At 42.9% G+C, this 22,078-nt stretch overlaps 2 protein-coding genes across 5 annotated transcripts; both read left to right on the top strand.

The window, feature by feature from the left end:
* Positions 1-307: 307 nt before the first annotated feature.
* Positions 308-10,001, top strand: LOC135237512 (mitochondrial carrier homolog 1-like). Its single transcript, XM_064304690.1, has 12 exons — positions 308-589; positions 1,450-1,534; positions 2,042-2,148; positions 2,697-2,774; positions 2,863-2,920; positions 3,820-3,871; positions 4,059-4,118; positions 4,918-5,011; positions 5,947-5,994; positions 6,633-6,700; positions 7,701-7,776; positions 8,081-10,001. The coding sequence occupies exons 1-12, from the start codon at positions 410-412 to the stop codon at positions 8,147-8,149; spliced, it is 975 nt and encodes a 324-aa protein (XP_064160760.1). The 5' UTR covers positions 308-409; the 3' UTR covers positions 8,150-10,001.
* Positions 10,002-11,757: 1,756 nt separating this feature from the next.
* Positions 11,758-21,736, top strand: kctd20 (potassium channel tetramerization domain containing 20). 4 transcript variants are annotated; one of them, XM_064306404.1, is made up of 8 exons: positions 11,758-11,781; positions 16,358-16,433; positions 16,679-16,886; positions 17,023-17,125; positions 17,303-17,423; positions 17,833-18,030; positions 18,510-18,620; positions 19,089-21,736. In XM_064306404.1, exons 3-8 carry the CDS (start codon positions 16,753-16,755, stop codon positions 19,379-19,381), a joined length of 960 nt encoding a protein of 319 aa, XP_064162474.1. In that variant the 5' UTR covers positions 11,758-11,781; positions 16,358-16,433; positions 16,679-16,752; the 3' UTR covers positions 19,382-21,736. The 4 variants fall into 4 exon arrangements, with proteins under 4 accessions (XP_064162474.1, XP_064162473.1, XP_064162476.1 ...); XM_064306403.1 differs by lacking the exon at positions 11,758-11,781 and adding an exon at positions 11,818-12,014; XM_064306406.1 differs by lacking the exon at positions 11,758-11,781 and adding an exon at positions 13,523-14,288.
* Positions 21,737-22,078: the final 342 nt, after the last annotated feature.

Here is a 22,078-nt window from a genome sequence, read left to right on the forward strand (position 1 = left end):
TAACTTATAAATTTGATTTGCATGCATATTTGTAACATGTGAAACGGTATACTAAAACCATTAAAACCCAAAGATAAGTGGGGGTGCCATTTAACTGTTGCCTTATCAGAGAGCTAACCGAATACGGGTCGCATCCAATGTCTAACTGGTCAAACAGGCTGATACTGCATTATTTATCAAAAAGTTGCGAAGTTATTCTGACGTTATTATTGGTGTATCGCGCCCTCTGTTGGCCACATGGATTCTGCACGCAAACGTGGAACTGCATGCTCCACCTCCTTAATTACGTCAGAAGTTGTTTTGGTAAATTTCCTGCTCTGATCGATCACGTGACACAGGCTGGTCCACTTGCACATCCTAACCCTTTCCTTCCGAATAAAGGCCTGGCCGAAGTGGATTCCCTTCGGAGATGGTCACCCCAGAAAACATGTCAGTTGAGGGGGGTGGTCAACGGGGCCCTTTGTTCGAACGTAACGGCGTTCCGGGTTCGTCCGGCGCCCCGGTTGATATGGACACGGCGATCGTGCTACTGGGAGCCGGGGTGACGGCGATAACACATCCACTGCTCTATGTGAAACTGCTCATCCAGGTAGCTAGCTAGCTGTCCCGAGTAAAATGCATAATAGGCTGAAAGAAAGCACGTTTGAAATGATGCATGTGTGCTCTGGAAACTGTTTTAGCATTACAAATACTTTGGCGAAGTCTCCTTTGAGAACCATTTTTGCACCGCGGCACAACACTGGTGCGCCATAGCGATAAGGGCGCAGTTAGCACAGATGTGTTACTGACGTGTTACAGTAAATAGGGATAAATATGAGGATAGTTGTGTTTTCAAAGGTGTTACATGTTGCATGTGTTTTCCGTTCACATCTTGCACTGCATGTTCTTAATTTCTTTTCTTTTTATGCGTAATATTTCTATATTTTTATCGCTGACTATGCATTCTCAGCATTCTCTCACGTAATCTACACCCGAATCCCCTTACCGCTTATTAGGGGGTTGATACTCCTGTTCTACGAACCGCAAAAACACAAGAATATGGCAAAGCAAAATCAAACACTCAGCATGGACATCTACGCAAGACATGCGGCATAGAATGGCAACTTGTATACAGCCTTAAAAAGTGACATTTTCCTGTTGCCAAGCACATTTTATTTTTGTTGAACTTGACAGAAGCCTTATCTGCCTTTTAATAATTACATTTACTATTGGCCAAAGATTATAGGGCTCTACTGCATCCAGCTACAGTAGTTGGTGCTGCAGGCACATTGCAACATCTGTATATGATTGTCCTTTGAGAAGTGCTGAGAGAACATGTTATGCACTCGTAAGTTTTAATTTGGCATGGCCAAGAACACACTTCAGCCTTTGTTATTGCTCATTGTTGGCATGACCACTGGTAAGGTAGTCTGCCTCTCAGATGAATCAGTGCAGTGTCTCTCCTGCTAGGTCGGACATGAACCTCTTCCCCCCACAGTAGGGACCACCATGTTTGGGAGGAAGGTGCTGTACCTTCCTGGATTCTTCTCTTATGGTAAGTGTCCTAAAGGCTGAACAAGCAACCCTGTCTCAGATACACTGTGTAGGAGCCCATCTGACTTGATTGACATTCTACCATTTCTGGTAGAACAGGATGGTAGTTCTACTGGACAGGATTTGACAGTAGAGCGTTGCAGGTTAGAATCCCAGAAGTTTTCCATCGGAATTGCTATAATAAATATGATTCAGGCACTGTAGAGCTTGTAACTTAACAAGGAACACTTGGGTGGTCTGCCAGGAACATCACTGTAAAAAAAATCAGGGTTATGTGTGTTGCTGCCTACGGAGAACGCAAGAGCTGGCAATACACTGAATGTGATGTTGTGAACACAAGCCAGCATTTTTTCCCCCTGCTGCCTTACCAGAAGTTTGTTGGCTAGGTCACATACGGTATGTCTCCTTTGGAAAGGTGGTTGGGGAATGGAGCCTGCAGACTAGCTGTGCTCCATGGTCACGCCCCCTCTCTCTCTCTCTCTCTCTCTCTTTCTCCACCGTACCGCAGCGCGCCACATCATAAGGGTGGACGGAAAGCGGGGGCTGTTCCGTGGCCTGTCTCCTCGCGTCATGTCCAGTGCCATCTCCACCATTGTGCGCAGCAAGGTCAAACAGGTCAGCGCACCGAGAGGCTCACGGACTGGCCCTTGGGTAGCTAACGGGCTCACCACATATACGGATCATTGCCTTGTAAAGGCCTCTTTTTTCAGTTCTCGTTTCCAACTACTCTATAACATAGAGTTCTAGCCAATTCCCTACTCTTACTGGGTTTATGGCAGACAATGTGGCTGTAATGGTTTTTTTTTTTTTTACTTAGGTGTCAAGGGGAAATGGTAGAATGTAGTTATAGTCAATGTAATTGCCATTGTGAAGCCATTGCATCGTCCTCTTTCCAGACCACATTCAGTGGGAAAACCTTCATTTATGCTATAAAACCATGATTATGAGTCATTTAAAAGTGGATCGTGAACAGAAGTCTACATTAAGTTCTCAAAAGATTTCACAGGTAGCATGCAGTAAATATGCAACAAAAAATGAATGTATTCTTTTATAGAGGAGCTTTTTAAGTGCTGCTATGCCCAGTAGCCCAGGGAATTTCAGAGAAAATAATTACTTTGAAGTGATTGGCTCTCCAGGCTCTCCTTCCTGTTTCATGTCTCCAGGCAGTTCCAGCAGAAGACACGGAGCAGGTGTCCAACAGGGACGACCTGAAGACTTCCTTCCGGAAGGTGGTCAGAGAGGTGGGTGGTCACCTGGGCGGGCTGACCATGTGTCTTCTGTGATGATGCTGTGTCGGGGGGTCATTACAGCCCCTGCTTTGTGTTCCAGACCTCTCACGAGATGGTGGTCCAGTGCCTGTCCAGAATCGCCACGCACCCCTTCCACGGTAATGGCTCGTCTTGAGGGGACGGGGGCGCTTGACTGAATTTAACGCGGTTGTGAATTTAAATCCCAGCTGAGCCTGTGCTCCCAGGCCTTTAAAGTGCTTTATATTTATTCCCCAAGGACATTAAATCCATTTAGGGGATGCTATTTTCCGTAGAAGGCTGCTGCTATATAAATGCTTTTAAAAAGTGTACCAGTACTACAGGAAATGATAAAATAACACAATCAGAGATGTTAACTTCTGCAAGATGGTAGTTCTGCAGGAAATTCTGGAATCTACTGTAGAATACTGCTATGTGATGTATTGCATATAATGTGTTCTTACTGTGAACACTGTAAAATTATGTCATGCTGGGGGCTTATGAGCACTAAGTGGATTGAAATATAAAACAACCACACCTTTACGATCCACATTTACAAAACAGCATTTTCTGTGTCAAGGCATTGAAGGGTATTTCATTTCTATTTTATGGCAGTAAGACAGGCAGATGACTAATCTGTGACCTCTGACATGTACAGTATTTTACATTTCAGAGTAGGTTTGGCTGAGTACGGTTTGTGCTTGTATTTTGTTTGTATTATATAGTGAGAATTGTTCTGCCATTGCCATGTACTCAAACACAGGACTGAGCAGTTTCTAATCTTTTGTTGTGAATGTAGTTCTTTTTGTGAGGCATTTCCTTATGAATTTGAACGGTAGACCAAGGGTAAATCTAGAATGTTAACGATGTGTTTCTGTGGCCCCGCCGTGGTGGGAAGTCAAGAAGAATGTCCGTAGGATTCCGAACGGAACGTACGCTAGAATAGAATAGAGTAGAATTATAGAACACTCTAAAACACACCCCTCCAGTGTTAAGCCCAGTGTGCAGCAATGTCTCTGATCCTCTGCTTCTCCCACAGTCATCTCTGTGCGCTGCATGGCCCAGTTTGTGGGGAGGGAGGTCAAATACAGGTAAATCCGTCTGTGAGGGGCTTTTCCCGGTGACCATGGTAACGTGTTCCCTCGCTATGTTTTGCGCTGACATCATCGCTGTGAAATGTTACAGCAGCAGCAGCAGCAGCAGCAGCTGCTGTTTTTAGTGTTGTTGGGAGCCGTCTCCAGTGCCTCCGTCCGATTCTGTCCTCTCTTCGTTTCCCAGGGGTCTGTTCAGCTGCATCGCCAAAATTTTCCAGGAGGAAGGCGTGGGCGGTTTCTTTGTGTACGTCTGCATTTGTGTCCATGTCTGCGTTCAACTGTTAGCTCTCTTTGATTTAGCCTCTCCTTAACCAGCTAACTGCATAGGATGAGGTCTAAGAGCAGACTAGCATTAATGTCCTCTTGATGTATAACCATTACTTAAAAAAAAAAAAAATTTTTTATTTGGCTTCTTCAGGGCAAGATTACCTTGGCATTTGAACTCTTATGAAAGAACATTTTTCCTGAAACTTTGGTTTTGTGTCTCTTTAATGGGAGGAGGTATTTTTGGAGCCGAGAGCTTGAGAATTTCAACATTTCTTTTGCTCCATTTTCTGTTGCTCCATTGTGTAATTTGTTATGCATGGATTTATTTGTATTCATATCAAGTCATTTTTTAAACAGTCCATGTTTAACAGATATTTATTCATTTTCTAAGCCTTATTTAATTTTTATAAATAGCTTATACACATTTATATATTTAATATATATACACACTTTATACACATCAGTCTATTACATAGTCCATTTGATAGAAGAATATCGGGCATGAGAACAGGCTGACCTTTAAACTGTACAGAAGGTGTGCAAGGTGAGTGAAGTTTAATTTAAGCAGATGCCTTTACAGCGCTTGCTGATTAAGCTGTAGTGAGGATGTGGCTGGTAAAGTCCTGATTGGCTGCGCTTCCACATGTTTTTCATAGTAAAATACTCACCGTCCTTATCAGGCAAGAGTGACTCACAGACCATTTTGTGCGTGATGAATTTATTTGAATTTGCGGTTTGTGTGTCACTGATCTGAAAAGCGTACTTTGCATCTTTAGTGGCATTATACCCCACGTCTTGGGTGAGGTGATATTCCTGTGGTGCTGTAATCTTCTGGCTCACCTCATCAACACCTACGCTGTGGATGACAATGTAAGTATGAATACTCTGGCCACTAGAGGACAGCAACCGCTTACTGTCGTAGCTAGACAACATCGCTGAGGTCCTGTTTCCAGTTTCCTCTGTTCACTTACTTCAGTAGATTACAGCACATTCAGCGCAGAGTTTTTTTGTTTGTGTATTCGTATATTTTTCAATTTACAAAATAACTGATTGTTGCCATATTGTGTTACAACAGAATTCAATTAAAGGAGCACACTGAGTTGGAACTAGTAGTTCCCTGGTGTGTTATGTGTAAAGGTAATACTTTCAGTAGCAGTAGCAATAATTTCATTTATGAGAATGAAATCTTTTTCAGATTGTATGCTTCACAGACTTTGCAATCAAAGTCATAATTTTTAGTTATACATAAGAGAACCATGGAAAACAAATACTTTGATATTAAGTCTGTTTTATTTAGTTGAGTGGTTTTTTAAGTCCCAAAAGCAGCAAGGTACTTGCATTAAAAGCATAATTAGTATATAGTATTGTTCTTTCTTTTTACATTCGAACCACTTAGCATCACTTCAATTCCCTTAGCCTGATTCCATGAGCTGCCAGCCACAAGTGAACTTCGGGTGGAATGTCCATTACAGAACAGACATACTGTTTGAGATCTTTGACTGTCTGTTTAAAAATGACATACTTTACATTAGGAGGAAATGTAATTATTTGGAATAAGTAAGAGTATCTTTGACTTTGTGATTTAATGGAAATTTTGACATTTTTTAAGAAAAAGGTGACCGCACGGGGTCTTTAAGGCTTAAGTTGCAAGTCAATCTCAATATGCTTTAAGGTCACCATACTTGTTTACTGTACTTTAATGTTACATTGCCACTGCTCCTTTGAAATTTAATTAATCATCTTGGCTTCATAAGATGCTATTTTAATGTTTGGCAATGTATTTTGTCTCCATCTTGTTTCTTCAGTTTAGCCAAGCACCAGCAGTCAGGAGTTACACTAAGTTTGTAATGGGGGTGAGTAAGCTGCTTTCCTTCTCAATTCAGTCAGTTTTACAAGGAACTTATTTTGCGGTTGTTTTTGTTTAAAAGTACGATTGACATGAAGTATTGCACAAGGTAAAAGGAAACGTGATGAAACATCCTTCCCATCTGTCCCCCAGTGCAGTGGAATGAGAGTAATGGCGTATAGCTAGGTCTAAACTGCAGTTTTATGTGGAATGTGCGTGTTGTATCTCAGATCCTCTCAAATAGCAGGTGATGTATCTGAGGTGCAGAGAGGGAGGCCTGATGTTTTTTTAGTTTAAGCACAGTCATTTGATTGGTCAGTCATTTAAGCACAGTCATTTGATTGGTCAGTCATTTAAGCACAGTCATTTGATTGGTCAGTTTATTCATCTGCTCCACTCTGAACACTGGCACACCTGATTTTACTACCTGATCTGAACAGACCTGGCTAATCACATTAGTTATGAGGGCATTCGCTTGGACTGTTGCCCATCAGGAGCTGAACAGAGCGACGCTCTTTGCTTCTGTCTGCTGTGTTGTGCACATAGCGCAAAACTGACGAAAAAGAGGTTGGCTGCCCATGATAATTCTTCCCCCCGTTTGGACTGGGGGACTCTGACTCAATGCTCGTTCCCCTCCCTCTCCAGATCGCGGTCAGCGTGTTGACGTACCCCTTCATGCTTGTGGCAGATCTCATGGCGGTAAACAACTGTGGGTAAGGGATCCGCCCACCGGATTGTATCTGTTACCAGCACATTGAGGCTGGGAGAGGCCCTCTCTTGTCCGTCTGCTTAAATTTTTCTCATCCATGGTCACACTAGATTGAGGTAGAGAGCTTAGTGGTTGTGTACAGAGATTTGAACCGAAGGCTTTTAACGGTCAGATTATGAGCAAAGAGATACTAAACTCCGCCAAAAATTCTCGGTAATGTCATTTTAAGTTGGCTAGGGCTTTCTTGAAAAATATATTTCCATCTTAATGTGACTCAGCTGGATAAACTGAAATTGTGTAGGCTGTTCTTCCCTATACAGGACCTAAAATTCTGTGCTGTCCTTCTTAGGATTCACCCAAACTATAGGAAAGAATTAAATGCCCCCCCCCCCCAATATTATCGTATTGTATTGGGTGGTACTGTTAGTTCTCGGTAATGTCATTTTAAGTTGGCTAGGGCTTTCTTGAAAAATATATTTCCATCTTAATGTGACTCAGCTGGATAAACTGAAATTGTGTAGGCTGTTCTTCCCTATACAGGACCTAAAATTCTGTGCTGTCCTTCTTAGGATTCACCCAAACTATAGGAAAGAATTAAATGCCCCCCCCCTCCCCAATATTATCGTATGTATTGGGTGGTACTGTTAGTGTCCACCCCCCCCCCCCCACCCCCAATAAAAAATCCTGAAGAAAATTTCCTGTTTGATGTCCTCCCAAAAGTTGACTGTTAACACCCCCCCCCCCCCAAAAGAAAATCCTAAAGGAAATTTCCAATTTGTTGTCCAGTAGGAGCAGTCTCAGTGTCTACAAGGCCAGTCTTCACCATGAGGCTTGGTGAAAAGGCTCTTTGGCCTCACAGGACCCACCACATCTCGTAGGATAGGTTCAGGAACCCCCACCCCCCACCCCCCACCCCCGACTCACTGCCATTGTACTACTGTGGATCACGGTAAAAGGGGGGAGAGCATGACTGTCAGATATCATGTGTGCTTGTATCTCCACAGCCTGGCAGCTGGTCTCCCACCAAACTCCCCCGTCTTCAAGTCCTGGGCCCACTGCTGGAGGCACCTCAGTGTCCAGGTAGGCCTCGCTGAGTGTTGAGCGACACGGTTCTGGTGGTTTCGGCCAACATTTTGTTTTCGTTTGGCTCCTCCTTACCTCATTTCGTATGACGCAGGCCTGTTTTGTCCAAAATGAAAAGCTGTACATGATACAGCGCTATTTTCCAAAACATTGCATTGGAAATACCTGTCCCAACATATACTGCAAGTCAAGACACAGCACTCGCAGACGTTCAGTTTCCCTGCTTTTCCAGCTTTGTAAACTTTTTTCTGTTTTAGAGTATGGTGTGTGTGTGTGTGACCTCTTTCTCCTCGGTCTGCAGGGTCAGCTGTTCCGCGGCTCCAGCTTCTTCTTCCGCCGAGCGCCGGTGGCGGTTACAGCCTTGGATTGACCGCAGCCTTGGCCTTGCCTGTGACCACGGAGCGACCTCACCTTTGACCCTTCGGTGTCGTGTCCTCCACCACTGTTAGCCCTTAAAAACCTTGGTACGTCGAGGAGACAAAAAAAAAAAAGTAGCCAAAACGTTGTTCTGTTTCTGTTACATTTTTGGGGAGGTGGACACAGCAGATGCTTCTCTTCACTAAGTTATTTCACTGTCGTTTGTCGACTTTCACCTGAGAAAAACAATTTTATTTTACTGAACAAGGTATTAACCTCTCCTCCTGTGTAGGTCCAACCACTTGCACCACGATAAGAAATATACATTAAGTTTTATGTAATTTTGTTTGTTTTTTTGTTTTTTTGGAAGGAAAATGCCATCGAGGCATGTTTCAGGAGAAGACCCTGCTCATTCTGTCCAGCTTGTCTGTTGAATTGCACACAGGCTGTTACATTTCAGAACGGTATTTGTTCCAAGCTGATCAATTTAATGTTAGAGAGGCCAGTTTAATCCCGCCATGATTTCTGAACACATTGTATCCTCTTGGTAATTGGCACCAAAGGCTACTTCTCAGCCAAATGTCAATGTGGTTAAAAAAATAATCAAGACTAATATTGTAAAAAGAGTAAAATGGACTCAAGGTTCTCAGTTATTCTACCAGCAGCTAAAGAAGGAGAAGATAAGGCCACAACAAGGAACATCGCACATACAAACCAAGCTGTTAAAGTCCGTTTTGCTGCCATTTTATATGTGTGGTCAGTTGAATCACTGTTCATAATCTCCATTCTAAATGTGTGGTCAGCCAAATCACTGTTCATGATTTTCCAAAAACAAGTGTCAAGCGGAACTTGACTGCAATGTGTTGAATGCGTGGTTAGCTTGGTGAAAAGTGGCGTATGTCGAAATAAAAAATCCAAAATATAAGGAACACAAGTAATATACTGTGTAGACTATGTAGCCTATTTTAGATGTATCAGTTATCATGTTCATGTGTTCAATTGAGTCCTTGTAGTGTAGAAATTTTTTTTTAAATTAATGTTGTGAACAAAAGTATTAAACAGGGAGCATGTAGAGATTTGATTTTATTCTTATTGGAAGAAAACTTTACAGAAGCATTTTGTATCATTTACATGTATCTCTTGTCAGATGCTGGAGTATCAGTGCTGAAAAGACTTTCTGAAAGGTCCATTTAATTTAAAGTTCTGAAATGTATGATGCGTGTATCATATTGCAGATATGAACGTTGAAATAATTTATATGTCTTTAAATATATGTTGGATACTTTGACCAATATCTAAATGTACATTTTTCCATACATTTTGGATTTTGCATTTTCCCACATATTGACATATGTGACTTTTTCACGGGGCCAAACCGAGCTTCAAAAACCGAGGCTACAGGAAATGGTAGCACTTTATAAGTCACTGACTTTTGTATGCTCCCCTTCAGGTGTGTTATTAATGGCTAATGATATTACATAGTCTTTGTGTCCATTCATTCCTCAGTGTTCTTAGGTAACTTCCGTGTTGCCCCAGTGTATATCAGGTATCGTGTGCATTTGTAGAAAAGAGAAGAGCATGAAGCTAAGAGCGATAAATGCAGAGATGTGTGTTTGCAAGCTATTTTACTACTTAGTTTGAAGCACTTTAAAATACATTTTAAACATGATTTAATTTCAAAAGCTAAATGTAAAACCCGTTTTTTTTTTAAAAGTTTGTGCTTTTAAAATGTCACAGATGTTCCTTCGTGTGATGTGTTGTGCGCATGTGTGTTTAATCAGATATTGTTGCAGTTTGAAATCAGATTTGCCTTGAAGACTGATCTCTGCAGAAAAAAACTAAAGAAATAAATACTTCTCTTTTGATTTCTGGTTTGTTAAAAGGATTGTGTAAACTTGCAAATGGATTGCGACCACTGTACTGTACATTGTGTTTCTTGATTGTGGTCATAAATTTCCCACATCGATTTTCCATTTCCAAGCTGAAAAGCCATGACTTCCCTATTTTCTGTGTGTGTGTTTGTGTGCGTTTGTGTGCCTGCGTGCTTGCGTGTGTGTGCGTGCGTGCATGCTTGCATGCGTGTGTGTGCGTGCGTGCGTGCATGCGTGTGTGTGTGTGTTGTCAGAACTATCGCTGATACTTTTCTTTTTCTCCTATTCAGAAACTGTCTCACTCGTTTGTACTCGTTTGTGCGTGCTCCAGATTCTAATTGGTCACTTGGCTAAATTGAATTTGCTTCCCATCTGCACAGTAACAAGCTTAACCCAAGCTTCCTGGATTTATCCAAACATAACGTGGCTTTTGCCGTGCGCCTTGATTCTGAATTGGGGAAAAGGCCCTCTGTACTACAGATAAACTGCCCTTCCAGACGACGCTAACTCTTCCTACTCTCTCAGCGGTTAACATGCTTCCACCATAACTCTATCCTTTCCGAGACTTAAGATAAGATAAGATAAAATATACTTTTATTGAACCCCGTGGGGTAATTTGTCTTCTGCATTTGACCAAGCCTAGTTACTTAGGAGCAGTGGGCAGCCACAGTGCAGCGCCCAGGGACCAACTCCAGTTCTGAGGCCAGTGCCTTGGTCAAGGGCAACTGCAGGAGCGCACCTAACATTCATGTCTTGCATAACAGACAGTGCATTCAGAGAACCTTGAGGCATTGGAATACCAAAAAATAACCAGATCAGAGTTCAAAACCTTTTTTTGTTACATGTCAGAACCTATTTCGCATCTCATGCACAGTGTCAGTAACAACAGCATAATCACATGATGCTGTAGGCTTCTAAAGTGGTGGCCTTGTGTATGCAGGTGTTGCTTGCACAGTGCATACTGATATCCTCATACATCCGTAATGTGTAATACGTTGGGTTTAACAGTGTTCTGCTTTCAGCCTTGAAAAGCTTCAGGAAAGTAATTTTATGCACAGGTGTAAATTTCAGCAAGCTCTTGAAAATGATCGTGTTCCATTAGTGTTTGTCATAACTAAATTTGAAATGTAGTTATTGGTTGTGAAAATTTACAGGTTTGCACTAGGATTTGTAAAGGGTAAGGTCAAGAACCATAAGTGGCTTTCAGTCTTACCACTTTGTTCTTGATGTTGACAGGTTCTTTTACATCAATTCATTTCATTAACCATAAGAACTTGTAATGATACGTAAGTGGGGGGGAAAAACATGGTACATGTTTAAATATGCCCTGGCCTGTACCAGTCTGATTCAGTGAAGTGGCGTCCCTTATCCCTGTCTTGAGTGTTGCCGTAAACTTTTAATGCTCTGTTCTCCTGTGAAAACTGCTGTGCATTTTTGAGACAGGACTACGTGTTGTTCTACTTAAAATACAGAATACAAACACACATCTGTGCGACTATTATGTTGTATATAATTTTAAGAAATCAAAATTACTCCCCTAGCAGACTTATTTTTATGCCTTTACCCCGCAGAGCATCAAGGAAAATATTTTAAAATTAAAAATGTCATGCAAACTATCGTGGAAGTATAAAATTAACATTACCTGCCCCACATTCAAAGGTTTATTTCACAAACACATGACATACTTATCAATTTACGTCAGTTCACTGCGCAGTCATTTCGACAGACGGCCAGGCGCCAGGAGAGGACGGGTGTAGCAGCATTTTTTGTTGAGGTGAGTGAAACTCGCCCAGAAGGCGTGAAAGCGACTTTTATTTTGGTAGTCGGCGCTGAGGACTGCGCTTGAGGGGATGGGGCGGAGTACAGAATTGGACGCACGCTTCAGAATTCAAATTCCTTGAGATCTGCAACAGCAATAAAATCCCCAAATCGTCTGGATAAAGAATTGTTCTCAGATATTATTAGACTGTGTGTTGAGCGGAGACTGAAGAATTCCACGAGAAGAACGTAAGTAGCTGGCTAATGTTTACAAGCCTTTAACGATCGTGTGTGCAACCTGTAGCTGCAGTCTAGCTTCTCAGCTACATGACTGTGCATTTGAGCATCTGGCTAGTTAGCAGCTGTTCCACTGTAATAGTACTAGTAGTAGTTGTTGTGACGTGGTTGTTCTTATTTATGCCCTTGTAGGCCTATAGGACAGTCTGTATGTAAGCGTATTGTATACTGAAATGGAAAAGATAAATAGTATATCCATTGACAATCTAGCACAGAGCTAGCGGTTAGCTAGCCTGCCTGGGACTGTTCAATGCGCTGTTTCTTCGCATCTAATGTAGCAAGTTGGCGGCCAGCACAGCTGACTCCTCTTTAGATGTTGTGATATGACCCGACTGCGCTACAATGTATTAATCACAGTCTACAGTTAAATTATTACAAAATGCAATTACAATTATAAATATTCAAGGGCGTTGGATTTCTTGGCCCGAAAACATTTCCTCTTTACAATTGTAAACGTTTCCTTGGGGTGCTTGCCTGTTTGCTGTAGTAGGGTGCGCAGTTTCTAATCATTTGTTGGAAGATGAACAAATTATTATTATTTTAAATTTTACTTAGATGTGTATAGCCATCTGTGCCTCGTCCGGCATTGTCACACTGCCTTGTTTAGGCGCTTTATTAAATAGCATACGTTCTCCTAAACAAATAGGCTACCTGCGATATCTTTGTTCCTATTACCATGTTCATTTGCTATAGATTTAAACACAATTCAGTGGCAAGCAAAATGAAAATGTTACATAGTAAACGCTAGTGGCAAAGGGGAAATCTAGATACTTTCAAATTCCACTAGAAAGTCCAAGAAATACCCAGTAGGTGAGCTTTTTTCAGGTTTGCTAAATTAGGTTGATAATGGTAAGAACTAATGGTGGGTTCGTGATGCCACCGTGTCATACCAGAATTACATGAACTGTTGCCACACTTGAATATGAAGTGTTGAACTGTAAATCTCTGGTCTGTAGATCTCTGGATGTGTGCTGTTTGTATATTCTTCCTGAAGGTTTCTGTCGGCATGCTTCCTCCTACATTCCCACAGGATGCTACAGGTCTTTAAAATTCACTTACCGCATTTCGAAGTAATGGACTCATTTCCCATGCAGGGTAAAGGGCATTAGCCATGCGCTCTCCACAAACACTGTCTAATCACTGGTGTAGACATGGGCTTCAGCCCTGTCCAGACCCAGCAGTTCATACTTTTTCAATGTAGCCCGCAGCTACAGTACATTTAAATAGCAACGCTGCTTATTGAAATTGTTGTTGCTGAAGGTATGCAGCCTTCACTGGATATAAAATATAATAAGTAGTAATTATGAAATGATCAAAGACGGTGTATACTTTTAAAAAGCTGCCATTCCTTGCTTTATCTCTTTGCATGGCGTCTATCTGAGTGGTAACCTTGATTCTCACGCAGATAATTTATGTAAATGGCAGGTACTGTGTTATTTGATAGTCCTGTTCTGTTTAATTTCACAGGAGGAAATTAGTCTTAACTGTAGGTGAACTCTTGACATGCTGAAACGATAAAGCTGGAGTACCTGATTAGTTGAACTGTTGGTTTCGAAGGCTACAGCTTTCATAGGACATAAAATATTGTAGTAGTGATTATGAAATGTTTTATCAGAGATGTCATATATTTTAAAAGCCTGCATTTTCCCCTTTATTTCTTTGCATGACATCTTTGATTCTCATGAGAATAATTTATGCAAATTGCAGGTACAACCGTATTTGGAATTGATACATTTAGATTAGTCTGCTCTATGTAATTCCACTGGAGGTAATTGAGGCCTAACTACAGGTTATCTCTGGACATCACGGCCTGCTTTGTAATGCTAATGGTTCGGCTCATTTGCCCTCCTACCGCTTCTCATCTGCAGTATCCCCAGCTCTTTGCTGCCCCTCCCCCCAATTCCTGCATACCACACTTCCTGATTCCTGTGGGGGGGGGGTTATGGCACGGCACGTGTTATTTTGATCAGGGGCTGAAAAATGTGCAGATATATAAATAAATAAGATGCCTGAGGGGGCCTGTGCCGTGAGGCCGTGTTCAAAAATATCCCTCAGAAACCAGGAAAAAGCTGACCACCCGCTGGTCTGGCTCGCCTTGCTGGAAAAAAACATTTTTAACTCTTTGACTCTTCGTGTTCTTTGTTAGCAGCGCAAAAAAACATGCTTTCTGTATGTTATCGACAAACAAACAACTTGGTGGAAAGACTGACTGGGAATCCCCCCCAAGTAAGTCACTGGATTTCTCACCAGTGTAGTAATAGGATTTCAGGGCCCTAATGCATTGTCACCGTATGCTCTGTCTGTGCGCAGTAAGCTGGGAAGACACTGGACACGGTCGCAGTGAGCTTGCTGTGCTAGCGTGGCTGCCGCTATCTGAATAGGCTAATTCCTATCAGAAACAGATTCACCGATTCCAACGGTAGCAGCTTTGGTAAGTGAAATGCAATGAATTTTGGGTTTGATGGGCTGTAAATAAATTGCAGTTCATCAACCCTAAAATTTATGAACGGTGCAAGATATACTTGGCAGCTGAAAGGACATAATATCGCTGTTACTGCCAAGCAAAGGAGCCAGTTTGCTGGGGAGTAATTTGTTGATGTGGATGCATTTTAAGCACAGCAAGGGGACAAGTTTCTTCTTCTGTTGTTTTTAGGAATTTCAACTGCTGCACTGGGTCAGTTTTCATTTAGGCTAGTTAATTATTAACTGCAGATATTGAATTGGGAAGCATATTGTGATGTCAACAGAAAACATTCAATATTAAACTTTTATGGTGTAGACCCTGCTTAATCAAATAACATTTTTATATAAGATTGCAAACATTTAAAAATGATTTTTTAAATATAAATTCATATGCATTTCAAGCACTATGAAAATGCTTTAAAAATACTTACTTTAGAATCTTGTTTTCAGGAATAACTTGCATAAAATTAAAATTTTTGAGAATTGGAGATTAAACTGTACCCATGTGCTGAATGTATTTTGTTATTGTGAAGCCAGCATTTTCATTTGAACCACTGGTAGTTCCTGTTTGTCTACTCTTTTCATGCCTTTTATTTTCTGCAGCTATAAATAACCTCTATCCTTTATTTAGTCACATTCACATGAAGCGGTTCAGTCAAAGCTTAAAGGGCTTTTGAGTTGAAGCAAAAACAATTTTATCTTTTACTTTCAACAGCAAATTGGGGCAGTGTTGCTTTTTTTGTGGTCACGCAACCCACAAACTGATTCACTTAAAAATAATTATGTGCAATTTTCTGCCTGAATGTTGAGGCCGAATGCTGTTCAGCCTGAGTGCTTTAATATTGTACAGAAATCGGTGGATTTCAGTATACGTACCGCACATTTCTGTAATGTGCCAGAGAACCGCTCCAGTAATCCTGTTTCGAGGGCCTAAGCAGGCTACAGCAGATGTGGTCACTAATTGGCTCACGTGAATTGTCGCGCAGTGGGCAGGTCCTGACATGTCAGTCTGCGCCAGGACCTCTGCACCTGACTTAACAGCAGTGGGCGGGAGCCAAAGAGGGTGCAAAAAGTGGCGTGCCATCCTGCCTGCCTTTTCCAAGCGTTTTTCCCTCCTTCAGATTATCAGTAAATATTTGAATGGTCTTCCGCTAACGAAAAGGGCTGTCAACATTTGTTAGGCTGTTTTAATGTCTGTTTTAAAGTTGTATGTGGGTAGTGTGTACTTGTGTACTTTTCCTTCTTTCTGTCTTTTTTTTGTGTACTCCCCCCCCCCCCCCCCCAAAAAAAAAACAGCCGTTAACAGCTTGGTTTTCTTGATCATTCGACTCACTTCCTCAGAGCAAACGCCACCGCCGTTGATGTGTCACACTCTTTAGGCTTTCGTTTGTGTGCGTGATGTCACCATCAACCGCGGGTTGAGAACGGGACACTCCTTTGGCAAAGCACCAAAAGCGATCAGATCCCCTTCTGTTACATTCATGGAAAGTGCCGTGATCCATGTTATGCCTGAAATGCTCTGTTTTTTTCTTCTTCTGAGAAGACACATATCGGAACGCTCATGTAATTTCATTGTAATTTCTCCTGTAACGTCATTTAATGTGTTTTGAAAAAATGTCTGTGAGGGATATCTGCCCAAAAACTGATGTACCGTTGATCAAATCACTGCATGGAGACAATTTATAGTCAGCTTTTTGTCCCCCCTGGAAATATAAACCTCTAGTCTGTTTGATTTGTGACTTGGGTGCTACTGTGGGTGTACCTACAAGGTTGAAACATTATTGTTTGTTTTAACAACCTATCTAATACTGGCCAAACCTGTCTGACTGCAGGTACCGGAATGCACAGCCTGTGAAGAAGTCCTGGGGGGCACACTTACGTGAGGGAGGGAAAGACAAAGAAATTTTGGTGAGTCCATCTTTTCCCCTCCCCCATCCCCACATGTGCTGTACATTATGAAAAGAGGAAAATCTCGAGAGTGTTACTCAATGTGGCTGTTAAAATATTTTGGTTGTGTACTATAGTCTACTCTCTACTCTTTGCATCCGTAATATCAACTTAAAAAAGGCAAGTAGATGTTTATGTCATATATATATATATATATATATATATATATATATATCTTATCTACATCTTCTCTGTAAATGTTGTAGTGAAACTTCAGGAGAGAAATGGGCTGCTAGTCAGTCCTTTTCAAGCAGATATCAGCGGACTTTGTGGCCCAGAAATGAGCGGACAGCTGGAGAGTGTGCCGGACCCAGCCCCTCCGGTTAACGAGAGGGTTACCTTGGTGGTGGATGGCACGCATTTTGTGGTGGACCCCGCAGTCTTCACCGCTCACCCGGACACCATGTTAGGAAGGTAGGTCACTGTTGGCCTTGTAAGCCCATTAATTCCAATGGAATTCTGAGGTTATGTGAGATCATCGGGGGGATTTAGCCTCAAGTGTTAGTCAGCCCGGTGTTAGGTTATCAAACCGACTTTGTGATGATTTCAGGATGTTTGGCCCGGGACGGCAACACAACTTCACAAGGCCCAACGGGAAGGGCGAGTATGAGATCGCAGAGGGCATTGGCGCAAGCATCTTTCGGGTCGTCCTCGTAAGTTTCGAATCTCCGTCCTCGCCCGAATCTCTCAGCCCAGTTTCTTTCACGGTAATGGCAAAAAAACTGTAATGGACTGACAAACAGATGGAAAAGTGAGAGAAACCTCAATGAATTCCTCAAACAAACAGTGGACTCCTCAGCCCAAACTCTGTTGCTTTCTCTCGTCCTCAGGATTTTTACCGGACGGGGACTCTGCGCTGCCCTGACGGTGTTTCGGTGGCTGAGCTGCGGGACGCCTGTGACTACCTCTGTATCAACTTTGACTACAACACAGTCAAGTGTCGCGATCTCAGTGAGTGCAGGGACCTCCCATCTCCACCCCGTCACCTTCAGATTACTGTTTAACATCCAACTGCCCACAACGTGGTTGTGGTTTCAGATCTGTTTTGGACACAAAGGCTTTAGTGGTTAAATGTCCATTCAAGCAGGCTATAAATGTTAATACATAAAAAAAATTACATTGTCTATTCACTGAAATAAGTGCTACAAAAGAATGTTACGTTTTGTATTTTTTTCATCTTTATTTTTAGTACTCTGTGACCAGACTTGCATGTGTACCGTATAGTAATTTTGAAAGAATAATCTGGTAAATGGTACATATAGCATGTAGGCATGACAGCGTTGTTATACACTGAGCGTAAACACGCACACCGCAGCCGAGCACGCAGCTCACGGTCGAATCCCATTGTTCCGTTTCCCAGGCGCTCTGCTGCACGAGCTGTCCAATGACGGGGCTCGGCGGCAGTTTGAGGGCTTCCTGGAGGACCTGGTGGTGCCAGCGATGGTGACCAGCGCGCAGGAGGGCGAGCGGGAGTGTCACATCGTGGTGCTGACCGACGACGACACGGTGGACTGGGACCAGGAGCACCCCCCTCCCATGGGCGAGGAGTACTCCCAAAGTAAGGGCCCCCCTCACCCAACCCTCTGCCCTGTTTTAACATTTTTATAAACGTCCTCATTCTACAAGAATGTCTTGTTTCTCGTGAAGAAACACATCCAGGCTGTTTTGTGGGAAATCTGGTCAGTCCACTTGTCTGGAGGAGATGAGTTGTACGGTTTTCAACAAGTACAGATCAAAGGGTTTTTGGAATCACTGACTTTAATAAAACCCTGGCAACATCAGGTCACACTCAAGTGTGAGTGTGTCAGTAACCCAATACTGCTAATGCAGAAAACGGCACTTAAGTTGGCGGCAGTATGCTTTGTCTCCTGTTGAGCAATGTCAGGCATCTGGTAAGCAAATGTACAGTAATACTGTAAAGATGGACGTAATGCTGTTGGATGAAAGTGGGCATGAAGCGTGATGTACTATGTGTAGGACTGAAGTCAGCAGTGATGGGATTGATGTTCATACAGACCTTCTTCTCCTCCGCTCCAGTTATTTACAGCACTAAGTTGTACCGCTTCTTCAAGTACATCGAGAACAGAGACGTGGCCAAGGCGCTACTCAAGGAGAGGGGGCTAAAGAACATCCGCATTGGGATTGAGGGTAAGGCTTACACACACACACACATACACATACACACGCACAAACATACACACACACACACATATACACGCACAAACATACACACACACACACACATACGCACACACATACACACACACACACACACACACACACACATACACAATACACACACACAAACAACACACACACACAACACACGCACAAACATACACACACACACACACACACATGCACACACACACACACACACACACACATACACATACACATACACACGCACACACATACACACGCACAAACATACACACACACATACACACACACATACACACGCACAAACATACGCACAAACACACACACATGCACTCACACACCTTTTTAAACCCAACTCTTTGTACTGAAATTGTCATTCAATGTGGACCATACCAGTACTGTACTGTCTCTGTGCCTGTAGCCTAGTAAAACTTTGGTCCTCCTGTGTCCCAGGGTACCCCACCTGCAAGGAGAAGGTGAAGCGGCGGCCGGGCGGCAGGTCAGAGGTCATCTACAACTACGTGCAGCGGCCCTTCATCCAGCTGTCCTGGGAGAAGGAGGAGGGGAAGAGCCGGCACGTGGACTTCCAGTGCGTGCGCAGCAAGAGCGTGCCCAACCTGGCCGCCATGGCGGAGGGCGTGTCCCGGGGCGGCACCACGCCCGCCCCGCAGGTGGACGAGCTGGACCGCCTCAACGGGCCCGCCCCACACCTCCCTCCAGCGTCCCAGCCCCCCAGCGACAGCTGAGCCTGGACACAGGCCGGGCCCAACTGCCCCGCGTGTGGGGGGACGGTCCGCGAGCCGCGTGCTAGCGGAGGCGGCTAGCGAGCGCCTCGTGCAGAGAGCCGAATCGCGCTCACGTTCGCCGGCCTCAGGGACCCCTCCCGTGGGGACTGCCAGAAAACACACGACGACAGGTCTGGCTTATTTGATGGTCCCCACTACAGTGAGCAGGATATTTTGGGAAGGGGTTCATGAGGTGACTCGCACCAAAGGAAAAACGTAGAAAAGGCTTCCAGCAGGCGGCGCCTCTGTCTGATACCCACCGACATTTCGTGGTTTCTTTAATTTCTTCATCTCGTTTTTTTTCCCTTTTACACCCGATTTGGAATTCGGTCTTGTTCGTTAGCCAGTCCCATTGAGGTGCCTTCCGAAGGGCAGGTAATCTGAGGGCAGGTAACGTTCAAGGGCTGGTTATCTTTTACAGTCTGTGCATTCATTGGCCTGGAGGACCCCTACTCACACAGCAGCAGATGCAGGCAGGCTGCGGTCTGCCCGATCAACCTTGCGTCGGAAAACGGGGAACATCCTGCTAACTGAAGCCATCTTGCGCTGTGTGACTCCATGGCCAATTATACACCGCCGTCTGGGGCTGCCAGGTCGTGTGGTGCCACCCTGTACAAAGGGCAAGGGCTTTAACTGGATGTTCCCACTGGCACCTCACATTCCATTTTTTATTTGGTCCATAGCTTTGGGTGCAGAACATTGCGTCTGGGCAGGTGTGTGTCTGCATTTACTCCTGAGGCCTGACCCAAGGTCAGACCAAGATCAGGTGAAGCATGGTCGTGTGTCATGTGGGGTGGAAAAAAAAACTTACTACTTATGTCTGAGAGCTAGGTCATTTCTTGAACGGTGGAGTGTGTGTGTTACTTGTTTGGGAATTGAATTATGATGTTGAGATTCAAACTGACGAGGTGAATGTTGGTCTGGCTTTTTAGAGTGAAGTAATCAGTTAGGCAATTCATTTTCTTGATTTAGAAAATTTAACTATTTTGTAACCCTCTTGATTATTATTCCAAGTTGCATTTTATTGTTATTCCTGTAAATGCACTACATAAGAGTGTCAGTCATAGATAAAAATGAATATAAAATATGCTTTAAAAATCTACAATATTATTAAAGGTACACTATGTTTTTTTAATGTAATTGGATACATTTGTAATGTCAATTAATTTTCTATTGCATATGGCTCAATATGGAGGTTTTGTCCTATAAAAATTTGGATAAACAAATTACAATGTACAGGCCCATCCCATCACAGTGCAGTGTAAGATCATTGCAGTTCCCCGATCAACCAGAAGGGTTGCTAGTGAGCAGTTGGACTGGGGTTCATCCTGCCAACTTTCAGCATGTAAAACAGCCCTCCCTGCCCAACACTAATCAGCACTGGAACCGTCCAGATCCAATCTGCACTGAAAGACTTACCACTGCATTCAGCGCTCGTACATTAGCCAGATTTAACAATGGGAAAGCACCGTGCTTTTGATGTGACTTTTAATGTGAAAGTGGGATCTGTAATCTCACCAGCTGTATTCTCCTGTGGGGGTGCGGTGGGGGGTGTGGGATAAGCAATCTCATGCTCGTTCTTCATAGTGGTATGAATCTCTGGTGCGTTAGCATGCGATGTGGGGGGGGGGGGGGGACACGGTCAAAGCATTTTTGTTGGTGGAGGCAGATTTAATTTGATCTGCAGTTTGGGATAAGCAATCTCATGCTGCTGTTCTTCATAGTGGTATGAATCTGAGGTGCGGTAGCATTCTAACTGTTGGATCAAAACATGGAGATCTGCAAGTTGGGTCCTGTTAACTAAAGGGCCTGAAGCTCTCCCTGTCATTCAGTAGCCACAGTACCACAATGTTTGCCTTTGTCTCTCTCTGAACAACGAAATATAAGTCCTGGTTTAGATTCTTACAGCTTTTGCACTTCTTTGTTAAGGGAATGTGCTTATACTAGGTTTCTCCAATAGCATGGCACCTGTGGAGTATTGATTTTAGAAAAAAAAAATGCAAGCGGTTTCATGTAGCTCTTACCAGATTTATGTTATTTATAACCCATCTTGGACCAGTGCATAACTGACTGACGGGTGTGAAGAAACTGTTCAATGTTTACTCGTTTAGTTTAGTTCGAGCAGTGCTCATCTTTCCAAAGATTTTAGAATATATGAAAATCAATACTGTATGGTGTGTGGAACTGCTGTGTAATTTTCCTTACTGTAATGTTTGTGATACATTATGCATCGTATGCATTGAGATTAAATACTTATTCTATTTTTCCCTTCAAAGTTTAAAATAAATATAAAATATGAATGATCTAAAAATACAACGTGTACATTCCTTTCTTGAGGCAAAAACTCAGTCTGCTGTCCTACAATGTGTGATTCTGACTGTCCTTCCACCTCTTCATTACAAAACCAAGAGAAGCCACGTCACATGTATCTAAATAGCCCGTTGTGTAGTGGGTGCAAGGCATATTCAATTTGCCAAATATTAAACAAATTTTTAATTGAAAAAGGGGGACATTCATCATTTTCTCCATTGCAAATTTCACAATTAGAGTTACAATGGTTTTTCACCCAAAAGCTTAGGTCTTCGATAAACGCTTGTGAAATTTTCAATGGAGAAAGTGTGCGGATGTCCTTTTCTAATTTACCATTTTGCCTTCAGC

This window comes from Anguilla rostrata, chromosome 13 (assembly GCF_018555375.3).
Source record: "Anguilla rostrata isolate EN2019 chromosome 13, ASM1855537v3, whole genome shotgun sequence".
NCBI lineage: Eukaryota > Metazoa > Chordata > Actinopteri > Anguilliformes > Anguillidae > Anguilla > Anguilla rostrata.

Coding starts and splice junctions, on each gene's coding strand:
- kctd20 (XM_064306404.1), top strand. CDS start 16,753: ATGAGCGGACAGCTGGAGAGTGTGCCGGACCCAGCCCCTCCGGTTAAC. Junction 17,424..17,832: donor AGTCAAGTGTCGCGATCTCA/GTGAGTGCAGGG, acceptor TCCGTTTCCCAG/GCGCTCTGCTGCACGAGCTG. Junction 18,031..18,509: donor GGGCGAGGAGTACTCCCAAA/GTAAGGGCCCCC, acceptor CCTCCGCTCCAG/TTATTTACAGCACTAAGTTG.
- LOC135237512 (XM_064304690.1), top strand. CDS start 410: ATGGTCACCCCAGAAAACATGTCAGTTGAGGGGGGTGGTCAACGGGGC. Junction 2,775..2,862: donor TCCGGAAGGTGGTCAGAGAG/GTGGGTGGTCAC, acceptor TTTGTGTTCCAG/ACCTCTCACGAGATGGTGGT. Junction 6,701..7,700: donor ATGGCGGTAAACAACTGTGG/GTAAGGGATCCG, acceptor GTATCTCCACAG/CCTGGCAGCTGGTCTCCCAC.